This window comes from Nannospalax galili, unplaced genomic scaffold (assembly GCF_000622305.1).
Source record: "Nannospalax galili isolate Female #2095 unplaced genomic scaffold, S.galili_v1.0 scaffold1733, whole genome shotgun sequence".
NCBI classification, from domain to species: Eukaryota; Metazoa; Chordata; class Mammalia; order Rodentia; family Spalacidae; genus Nannospalax; species Nannospalax galili.
In genome coordinates, this window is record NW_008333708.1 from 473,645 (window position 1) to 486,058 (window position 12,414).

Consider the following 12,414-nt stretch of genomic DNA (forward strand, 5'->3'; position numbering starts at 1 on the left):
GCAGAATTTTTTATTCATATGTTTTGTCTTTGTTTTTCATCCTGATAGAACAAAGGGTATAGGGGAAAAATTTGATACAAAGAAATGTTTGAATATTGAAAGTATTATTACAAATAGTTGCTTTAAGTTTGAGGATGATTTGAAAAAATAAATGCTCATTTAATTCTAATTATTTGTTGGTATTTTAAGCAAAAACACCCAAAGTTTTTTATACCTTTTTCCATTTGAAATAGTAATTCAACTCTACACTTCAAGATTCCTACTGTAGAACTTCTTGATAATGATGAGATTCACCCACTTACTGTGACGTTTCCGAAAGGCCGAGTTATCACAGGTTGTAGTAGTGGAGTTAATGAGGAGCTTCTGTGTCACCTCAGTTTCAGCTCATCGAAATCCATTTCATTTTTTGCCAGTCTTCTTTTTTGTGATGACAAAGATAACTGGTAAGTTATTTAAACTTGGATTCTTTTGCACTTGACATCCAAGGGTAATAGCTTTATATTCTATACCTTTGTAAAGTGATAGTGAGTGACATTGAATATAATGTGTTTGCACATAAATTTTTAAAGTTATGAGTATAATTTTGCTTTCATGATAAATAGAACAGTGGATCATAGGCATTTTTCTGTTATTACTTTGTTAACCTTACTCTATTATTACTTTGTTAACAGGCAATGTGGGCAAATGTTTTACAAGTAGTAAAGTAAAGCATGAGGCATTGAGGTTCAAGGTACTTTGTGAATTGATGGTGGTTTTAGTGTTTTAGCTTCATGGATTCTGGTAAAACAGAGCCTGTAAGCGAGGTTGAAGGGCAACAGTGTGATGATAGGATGATAGGAATTTATATTATACACAGGCTGCTTTTGAGAGCAGGTATATCTCATAGCATGTATACACTTCCCAAAGTATACGTAAAGATACTCTATTCTGTTTTTTTCTGCTATAAGTCATTTACCCCCTCAGATCTTTCTTTTCCCATTCACTCCCAATACTTTATCGCACACAAACATTTTAGGAACAAAGACACACCACGGCACATATACGCGTACACCCCCCCCAAACACGCTGTGTTTAACACAGTGATGATATTCATTGGAACGTTCTCTATAAGAATAATGGGGACTGTGGAGATGGCTTCATTACTAACGAGCTGTCATGAGAACCTCAGTTTGATATACAGCACCTCTTTGTGTGCTTATAATTCCAGGTTTGAAGGAGACCTCCAGGTTCAGTGAGATACCATGTCTCAAAAAATATGTATAGAGAGTAATTGTGAAAAATCTACCATGTAGAATGATAACCTCCATATTAAACCACATGTGTACACACACACACACACACACACACACACACACACACACACACCAGAAGGCCAGAAGGGCAGGAATATTATTCCTTTATTTTTATAGGTATGTTAAGGATTTTAGAAACTCATCTGATTTATCCATGGTTATAATGTAAATAAATTGTTTATTAAAATATTGATAGAAAGCATCTGTTACAAATTTAATCAACAGCTATGTATAGATTTATTAAGTAAAGTACCTTTTGAGGTTTCTGGAACATGTTTCTTGTATTGTTTCCAGGTCATGAAATTTTAGTTAGTTTCTCCTTTATGTACCAAAGGCATACAAAAAGCGATTTACTTTTTACTTATCTTAAGCAGATTTTGAGCTGTTAATTTCAGACTCTTCTTTCTACAATAATGAAACAGATTGAGAAATATCCATGTGGATAGCTTTATAGGAATTCCCATGCATAAGATAGATTTGTGGAAAGCATCTTAAATAATGTATTAAGAAAGAAAGATGATGATTGATGATAAGGATAATGAACTTACTTATATGGACAGCTATCCAGCAAAGGCGTCCTAAAAATGAAGTCATCGAATTTAACTGGAGCTGAATATAACAATGTGCTAATGATCAACTTAGCACACACAGTTCAAAGTCCATGGTGGTTTTGAATTAATCAACTTAAGTTTCCTGTTTGGCTACCTGAATCTCTTTAACATTGCTCTCAATTCTCTTTAATAATACTTTCAATTAATCTGTGCCATTTTGGGTAAGTACTTAGATATTCATTCAAGAGATATATCATGAATATTTATCATGTCTCAGATATTGTTCTAAGAATTTTATCTGGGATCAAGAACATGATCCCTGCCTACAGTGCTTAGATTCTAGTAGAGAAACAGATGGTTTGATGTAAACATATTAACTGGTAAATTTTTCTGGTATGTAATAAAATACAGATATCACTGGGAAAAAACACTAAAGGGAACAATAAGTTCTCAGGAAGTGCCAGGTAGGAAACAATTCTGTTGTAAAATAATGTCGTATAATGAAGATAGTATCTCAAGGTGGGAATATAGCTCAGTGGTAGAGTGTGCACCTAGTATCTGTGAGGCCGCATGTTTAATTACCAGCACCACAAGAAAAGGAAGAAAAGAAAAAGGAAAGAAAGAAAGAAAGAAAGAAAGAAAGAATGAAAGAAAGAAAAATGAAAGGAAGGAAGGAAGGAAGGAAAGAACAGAGGGTGGGATGAAGTGAGGGAGGGAGTGGAAAGAAGGAAGGGAGGGAAGGAGGGAAGGAAGGAGGGAAGGAAGGAAAGGTAGCTTCTCTTAAGACAAGACCTAAAGAAAAACACTTGAAAAGGAGGATCAGGTTACAATGTTAGAATGATAGCTAGGAATCTACTCTCAAGGCACAGAAAAGCTGTTGTGAGATCATTAAAATGGGTGCTTCTATAAAGAACTGTGTGTGGAATCATGAGCAAAATGTGTGGAATACAGGAAATATTGGAGAGATAACAGCTTCAACAGCATAGTATATGGGCTTTGAGACTCTTGTAAGGATTTTTACCCTGAATGAAATGAGGAGCCATTGCATGATTCTGAGTTTCTGATATAATGTAATATTTATTATCTTTGAAAACTGAGATCAGCTCCTTGTACCATATCATCAAAATAAAAACAGAAACAGAAAAAACCAAAACTTTGAAAAGTGCTTCCAGTGTATCTTTAAAATTCTCATCTATTATTTTTATTTTATGTGTATGAGTGTTTTGCCTACATGTATGTATATGTCCTACCTGCTTGCAATGCCTGTGGAGGTCAGAATAAGGTGTCAGATCCCCTAGAACTTGAATTATGGGGGGGGTGTTCTAACCACCATATGGGTGCTGGGGGGATTGAACCTGAGTTTGCTGCAAGATCAGCCAGTGCTCTTAATTGCTGAGCCATCTCTCCACGCACCTTCCAGTGTATCTATTCAGGTTTTATTGACTGATAACTATTTTCTTGGTTTTCTGGAGACAGTGATATGACAAGAAAACTCTTGTGCCTGTTACATGTCCATTGTAATAAAGGATACAGAGATGGATAATTAATATGCTATCATAATCTAACAAGGAAAATTAATGGATTTAGGGAGAAAGAATAAGAGGTACTTTCTGTATAGATATATATTACATTCCAGGGGATGCAATATTTGAGGAGGTGGTCATTGTAAAAGTAAAAGAGAAAATGCTTATAAAATATTTATAGTAATATCTAGCATTAATCAAAACAATATTATATGGTATTATAGTTGGTTTAATAATTAGTATCCTACTTTTCAAGAATGATTACAGTGGATACTATGCAGGTATGGACATTATTCTATTAATAGAATGACTGAGTAAAGATTCATCTTCCTGAGGCTGGAGAGATGGTTCAGTGGTTAAGAGCACTGGCTATTCTTGCAGAGGACCTGGGTTTGATTCCCAGCCCCCACATTGTAGCTAAAAACTTTCCATAACTTCATTTCCAGGGGAACCTGTAACCCTCTTCTGGCCTCCTTGCGCATTGCATGACGTGGGTGCACATAAACACATGAAGGCAATACACTCATATATATAAAATAAAAATAATAAAATCTTTAAAACAAAGATTCATTTTTCTCATACATAGAAGCTTTGCAAAAGAAGAACAGAAGTATCATGATCAGTAAATCATTTGTAATTGGAGATGAAGATTCCCTCAAATAATCTCCAAATTACTTACATTGTATTTCAGAATTGATATTTATCCTTAAGTTTGAAAATGTCTCTGTTCTATGAGAGCTTAGAATTCATAGAGCCATCACACAGTTTAAGTCATGCCAGAGATGTGAAATTGGTGGTTTCCATTCCAGGCTAAGAGGAAGCATAACATTTTGTAGAAAGTTGTAATTAAAATGATGTAGTGCTTCATGCTCTTACTGTGTTCATAAAGATAAAGTTTGTGGCTTGAATGCTTAATTCCACAAGAATTCTAACACCAAAGGAATCAAATTTTCCATGACTATCTTATAACCTAATATTTTTTGAAGAGTCAAAGATTGCTTCCGCATACATAGTTCTTGTAACCAAGGGTTAACCTCGGTTAACAGCTCCTTGCTGAATAAACAGTAAACATAAAGTGAAGCCTCAGTATTAGAATGAAGCATGCCAGAACTCTGATGTCTTCTATATATATTTTCTAACATTTTATTGATTCAAGAATTTCATAAAATATATTTTGATCATATTCAGGTGCCATTACCTGTCTCTACCACTACCTTAGTAACTTACCCAACTTCATGTCCTATATGATTATTTGTATTTTTGTAAAGACTTATTGAGTCTAATTTGTATTTCAAAAGTGTTTTTGGGTATGGATTTATCTCTTGGTGTCTGGTGAGCCCACCATTCATCTTACCACTAAGAAAAACTGACTCCTTGTCTCCCAGAATCTATCGATTGCCAATAGACCCTCAGCTAGGGCCAGGGTTTTCTGCCTCCCCCAATTCATGCTGGGCTACTTCCTGGCTTTGTTTGACACAGATCTTTTGTATTATCCTGTAAATGCTGTGCGTTCATATCACTGACTACCGTGTGGTTTCCAGACAGCATAGTTTCCTTGTATTCATCTACTTCCTCCAACGTTTACATTTTTTGTGCCCTCTCTACTGCAGTGATCCCAGAGCCTTGGGAGGAGAGGGTGAGATACACGTTTCCCATTTAGCGCTAAGCACTGTGTAGTCTCTTGTCTGTGCATGTTGACAAACTGTGGATCTCTATGTCAATCACTATCTACTGCAAGAAAAAGCTTCCCTGGTGAGAGTTGAGAGATGAACTAATCTATGTATATAACAAGGAATTAGTTTAATACTCTATTTAACAGAATGATAGTAGTAAGTTGTAACTTATGGTCTGTGACCTATTAGTCACAGATTATTGGCTGTGGTAACAGTATAAATTATGAACTGCATTTTGTGAAGCAAGAGTTAAATCTTATTAGAAGGTGGTTTCTTGCTCCCATAACATTCATGCCAGTATTGGTCCAGTAGCTATATTTTGCCAAGCCAGCTGTTACTGTACATTTCAGGGCTCACATCTGGGTAAGGTTAATGATTACAGTTCTCTGTAAGTGACATGCATAGCATATTCTAGTACTATGAAAACTAGACATCAGAGTTGAAAATTCAAGAGTGGTACCAGATTGATTTATCCATTTTTTTTCCTGCAACTCAGTTATCTAGTATCATCAGCAATAGGGTTTTATAATCCGTCAAGTTCTGATCGGTAACCAAGTCCAGTGGCAACAGCCAATATTTTTTGAGGGTCTATGGGATCTGTCTGTTCAACAATTCCAAAATAAAGAGTCCATTCCAGGGATTGACCTTTTAATGTGCTACTAAGTGTTGTCTATTAGGACCACTCAGCCACTCTTATACTCTTTATGTTGTATGTGTGTATATTGAAAGAGGTTTCTACAGTAGCTTTCCATATGTCTCTTTCAACAGGCATTTAGTTTCAGTTATCGCTCCCCATACTTCATCTTCATCCCTGCCCTCCCATTCTTGACCCCATTCAATTAACCTCACCCCTATTCCCATTTTCCATTTATACCAACGCATTTTATCTCCCCTCCTATGAACCATGGCACTTTCTTATTTTCCTGATCTCTAACTTTTTTTTCCAATTGTAGCATACCTAGATAAAGATTCAAAGCTAGCATCTACTTATAGGGTGTACAGGGAGCTTAGCTTTCCTGAACAGGAAGTACATGAATGGCAGAAGGGAGGGTTGGGATTAGGGCTTCTTCTATATACTTAAGTCCCACAAACATTTAGCAACATATATCTAGTATTATCAAAGATATCTCTGTCTTTTGAAGGTTTTAATTATCAGAGTTTAGATGGAGAAAGAAAAAGTATTTTATGAGAGATTTCATGGCATTAGAATAGTACATGAGAGACAAGATATGTGTCATCTTACCATTGAGAAATTATGATATAACTTATATGAGGGATAAACTGAGCACTGGAGGTTTAAATGCTAAGCATCTAATTCTAATAGGAAGCAATGTTCAGAACTCTGAACACCGAAGCTCTAAGAATGGTTTTGAAATGTTACACTGAATTTACACTAAAATGCTACACTTTGAAGTTTCACCAAAACAGACTCTTGAACCTCACCCCCAGGCAATATGGATGAATCTAGAAAGAATCCTGAAGATGTACAAATCTAAAAAGTTCCCATTTGATTCTGAACTTGCTTGTCTGGGAACAGACTTTGACCTAGTTTTAAAGGTACAATTTCAGCTTGAATTGCAAATCTAAGAATCAGCATCTGTATTTTAAAAATCTTCCCAGATAATTTATGTGCACAGTAAAGTCTGTGAAGCACGGGATCTAAACAGACTGAATATGGGGAAATCTCAAGAAGGATTATACAGTGAAATACAAATGTTTTGGGGGTGAAATAGTATCACTACCAGAAATATTTAGAAGACAAAGTTATCTTTTTTTTGTCTTTTTGAGACAGGGTCTCCCTGTAGTCCTAGCTGACCTGAACTCACTATGTAGACCAGGGTGGCCTTGAGCTCACAAGGATCTGCCTGCCTCTGCCTCCCGAGTGCTGGGACTAAAGGTGTGTGCCACCATGCCCAGCCAGTTAGCTTCTTTTTAAAGGAAGATTTAAAGTAGTTTGCTAATGCTTTATGTAGCTAAATTTGATAAAAAAATATATTATGAAATTTAGCACCAAATTCATAGTAGATGAAACTGGAGCACTATGTTAATATTAAGTAAGAAGATATAAATTTGAGTCATCACATTATGTCTATCATACAATTCTGCTTCAGTTTGATCTTTTGAATCCTATGATTTTATTACTTACTATATCATATCAAGTTTAATAACAAAACAAATGGAATAGAATTCTTTTAGCTTTGATGTAAATTATATAGAATACTTTGCTTGAATAGAAAGATTTGAATGGCTTATTAAATCAAAGCAATATTGTAAATGAGCAGTGCATTAAATGAGGTCGAGCTAAATAAAATAAGGTCTAGTTGGTAATAAGCTACTATAACACAGTCCTATCCAGTTCCTGGACTGCCTCACATATTTCCTATAGACTTTTGATTTATTCAAGACCTAGCAACCAAAAAGTTTAGGCTTTTCATAGAGTTCTTCATGACCCCATCCTGCGCGTTTATAGCTTGGAGGATTCATAGATATTTGTATATAGATAATTTAGTATCACTGTTTCCGTATGAAATGTGATGTGATTTTTATGCTTGAAGAAGTTAGTTATTTTAGGTTTAATGGTTTCCAAAGCAATGCCCCAGCATGTTTGTGATTGGCTAGTCTTCTGAAACATCAGCATCATTAGCAGACATACTGACACTGAAATGTATTCTTTATGAGTTGTTTAGTTCACGAGTTTCTGAGTGGCGTTTGCTTTAGTTAGCTACACAAAAATAATGCAAGTTTGTACTTTTCCTTATAATGGATAAAATATAGTTTAGCAGAGTTCTTGGATGTTTCTTAAAAATGAGTTATCATGCTGTTATTTACTCCTGCAAGTAGCTATTTTTGAGTGTTTGAATTTTATAGCTTATAAAATTCAAATGGGTGTAATAAAGACATTAAACATACACATAAATGAATTCATTCGACAAGGTCTTTAAATGGTCTTTAAATTTTAACCTGTGTTATTCACTAATACATGAATCATCTCATACTAGCTTATTAGATAACATTAGCACAGTCTTTTTATCATTTGAATTTTTAATATTTTTTGAGAATTTCCCACATAAGTACTGTAATTAAATCATTTCCTCCCCTCCCTCTCAGCTTCCCACGTATCCTGACCTCCACTTTAATTATTAGTACATACACACACACACACACACAAAAAAAAACCACATAACTGCTGAGTCCATTTAGTGTTACTCATATGTACATGTGTTTACGGCTAACCGCTTGGGATTGTATAACCTAACACAGAGTTCCTCTCTGAAGAAAATTAATTCTCCCTCTCTCAACAACCATTGATTCCCTATAACTCCTCATCTAGAGGTGTGACCTTGTTAAATTAACCCCATTCACAAAGTTAGCATTTACTATATAATGAGGCCCTGTATCAAAAATATAGAGGAATTAAAAAATATTTTTCATGCACAAAAGGCATGTGATTTGCTTGCTCTTGTTAAAACCAGGACATTGAAAATCACTTAGATGAAAACATTACTTCTTAAAACACTGAATACAGCAAAAATGATAAGTAATAAAAGTTTATTTTAATTATCATTTTACTTTAGATAACTGTGGTTTTATAGAATTCATCTAGCACAGTTGGGTCAGTTTTTACTATTTTAAATATATTGAGCCATTCTTATTTAAGGTATGTCGCTGATCTGAATATGCAGGAATCTGTATCATATACAGGAAGATATAAAAGAATGAATCAGAACCAGAGTTAAGTCACTTAAGCCAGTTAAGTCAGTTGGCTGTCACCTTGGGACCTCCTTCATTAGCCAGCTCTCTTTCAGCTCCCTGGTACACTATTGGATTTGTCTAGCCTCAGAATTATTTGTAAATATAAACTGCCTAATCAAGAAATTGCCTTTGGGGGCTGGAGAGGTGACAGCAGTTAAGAGCACTGGCTCTTCTCACAGAGGACCCTTGTTTGACTCCCAGCACCTATAGGGTGGCTAACAACCAACTGTGTCTCCAGTTCTAAGGGAATCTGACACCCTCTCCTGACTTCCACTGGTATTATATGATATGTGTGCACTTATGTACATGAAGGAAAAACACTCATACACATAAAATTAAAATAACGAATAAAAAGATAAATTATGCTAGTAGAATTATATAATTTGATTATGTGTTTCAAACATAGAAATTATACATTTAAATAGAAAATGAATGCAAATTCATTATAAAAATTCAAACAATGTCAAACTTTTAAAATACCATTTATAGCTATTTTTTCACCTTTCAAACCTGTAGACATCTATATTATAAATGTGATTTTCTCTCAAATAATACCATCGGTTATGCAAACATATGTAATATTGCCAATGGCTGCACAGTTTGACACAAGCATGTTTAGATGTATTCATGCATTATTTTTTAGGTTCTTGTAGCATGTCTATTGTGATATTTCCTAACATATTTTATGCAGGGAAACAGAGTGGGAAGGCAGTCTCGGTTTTGTGGGGCTTCTCTGTCATTTTTATAAAGATTTTATTTATTATTTTTACTTAACATGTATGAGTGTATTACCTGCATGTGTCTAAGTGCACCTGTCTCATGCAGTACTCACAATGGTCAGAAGAAGGCATTAGATCTCCTGGAACTAGAGTTACAGATGGTTGTTATCTTCCATGTGGGTGCTGGGAATTGAACCTGGATCCTCTGCAAGAGCAGTCAGTACTCCCAACCACTAAGACATTTCTCCAGTCCCTCTCTATCATTTTTAACAAATAAATTCAAGTTATGTAAGTTTATTACTAATTAATAAAATAGTTTCTGTAGAGAGATTCTTATGTATTTTGAATGAAACCTACAGTTCCAACAGTACATTAGAGCAGCACAATTAAAATTCACTTGCATCTGTGTTTATTCTAAATAATGTAAAGGAACTATCTGTATTAATCATCAAATATTTTAGTGATATAGTAATCATCTTATGTGTATTGTAAATGAATGAGATTACATGTGTTCTATTTTGCTAGCAGTTATTGAATTTAAAAGCTTTGTGAATAGGTTTGGATAAGCCACCTTAGAGAGTTTAATCAAGGATGCTTGTTTCTGAAATAAATCCTCTGAAGCAAATAACAGTTATCATTTTTTCCCTCTTATCAAAAGTATTTGTTTAAATACTGAATATAATATACATTCTTTTTATTGATGCTGTTGAGTGTAGAAACTTTCACAGTTAAATGCATTTTCAAAGGACTGACCCACCATTTTTTTTCTCCTTTCATTCAAGTCTCTCTCTTTAGGTATGTATATGTATACATGCACAAACAATGTGTATGTACACATTCTTAAGCATATTAGTGGTATTTGAAAAATATTATATGTTTATTTATTCATTCATTTTTGTGTGTATGTTTGTATAATTTTGTGTGTGTACATCCCACAGTGCACGAGTGAATGTCAGAGAGTTGCTTCTGGCAGTTGGTTCTCACCTTTCACCTTGCTGAAGCTGCATCTCCTCTGTTTCTGTCACTGCACTGTGTACATCAGCCTAGGTCCTCTGCTAGGTAATCCTGCCTTACCTCCTGTCTTGCTTTAGGTGTGCTTAGATCACAGGTTTGCATCTTAATATCAGGACTTATTTTTAAACCAGGGCTTCAGGGATTGAAATTAGGACTATATGATTGTTCTGTTGGTGCCTTTCCTTATGGAGATATCTTCTAGACTCTAAATTTTTGTATGCATTCATAATTAGTACCGATTTTGAAAACATATATTTCTTGTCTTAGCTGCCTTGTGGCAAGAGTTTGGAGAAATAATCATACTAAGACTAAGTAGATACATTTAAAAATCTGGAGACTTCCCACTCCTTTTGCCCTTCACTTTATGTTCTAAAACATGTTTAATATTATCACTTTTAGAAAGTTTATCTGCCTTGAACTAGTTCTGATATTAGGAGAATTTAATAAAGATAACAAATATATAATGATACCCTAATATTTATCACAGTGCTTGATATTTTTGTCAGACCATCATAGTATTCCATATGTTATTAGAAACTCATAATATAATTACCAAGAAATATATCCCAGAGATGTAACATGAATTTTCTATATTTCTTCCCTAAAATATCTGGCTGAGAATCATAAGAGTTTTTTTTATCTTCATTAATGATGAATAAATACTTTGAGATATGAGACCAGAGTGTTTTTTATCAGGAAATGACAGGGAAGACGAATGAGACTTTTCACATGTTATTTAATGAAGTACATGTGGTCATCAGACCATTCAGAATAAATACATAAGAGGTTAATGAGGGAAAGGAGATACACAGTCTTAAAATTTCACTCACATATTTAATTCTCGCAACAGAAATGTTGAGAATAGATAAGTTAATAGAGACAGAAATCACATTAGTAGCTTTTAGTGCCTAGGGGGAGGAACAACTAGTAAGTGACGTTTAGCGATTAAATGGTATGATTTAAGAATGTTGATAATATCCTAAAATTAATTAATGATGATGGTTAAGATCCTGTGAACTTATTAAAATCCATTTAATTGGAAACCCCCTAAAGTGGATTTTATGTTGTATAAATTATATATTTAAATTGTGTTATAAAAAGCAATGAAGACATTTGATTTTCTTTCCCTTGGCATCCATTCATTGCCTATAGGTCTTCATTTGAGGTGGGTCCCCATGAAATTTTCTCCATCCACATTGGCATGTCAAGTGCTTTTGTCATTAAACAGATCTTTCTCAGATGCTATACTGTGGATCTCTCCTGTTAGCTTCCCTGTCATATCTAGAATGCATTAACTAGCAGCAGGTATCTTGTTCTTCTGACTCTTCCAATGGTTCCATCTCCCCTTCAATGTTCAATGAGCCTTATGTATAGAGATTGCATGGAGATGTATCACTGAGGTCTAGGCACCTTTCAGTCACTTATTCTTTGTATTTTCACCAGTTGTGGAACGTTGTAATAGTCTCCATCTGTTGAAAAAAGAGCCTTTTTTTTAAATGAGTGGTGATAACTATGCATACTTTTAAAAATAAGAATGAACAGTAAGAAATTAAACAGGTCTAAGAAAGTGACAGAAGTAGGCTGTTCTCTGCTGTCTATGATCCCTCAAACAATGTGTAGTTGGCTATGTTTACAGTACCATGCAGAACTCACTCCTATTGAATGGACCTTAAGTCCAATTGGACAGTTGTTGATTATCCCCGAGATACAAGTGGCACTATTGCACCAATAGTGCTGAGCTGGTACTTCTTGTTCTTCACAAACTTTAAAGCTGGGTAGCATCATTGGTTACTTTTCTCCCTAAGTACTTTAAGAGGTTATCTAATCCCACATGGGCACCCCTAAACACATGTACCGAAGATCACCACAAAGTGGATTCAGTGCATTGT

At 34.7% G+C, this 12,414-nt stretch overlaps 1 protein-coding gene across 1 annotated transcript in view; it reads left to right on the top strand.

Moving 5' to 3' along the window:
- The window catches only part of Cfap47 (cilia and flagella associated protein 47), a 337,765-nt gene that overhangs the window by 96,035 nt on the left and 229,316 nt on the right, over positions 1-12,414 (top strand). Inside the window, exon 26 of the mRNA XM_029561230.1 lies at positions 234-443. Coding sequence (XP_029417090.1) covers positions 234-443 — 210 coding nt within the window. The remainder of the gene's footprint in view (positions 1-233; positions 444-12,414) is intronic.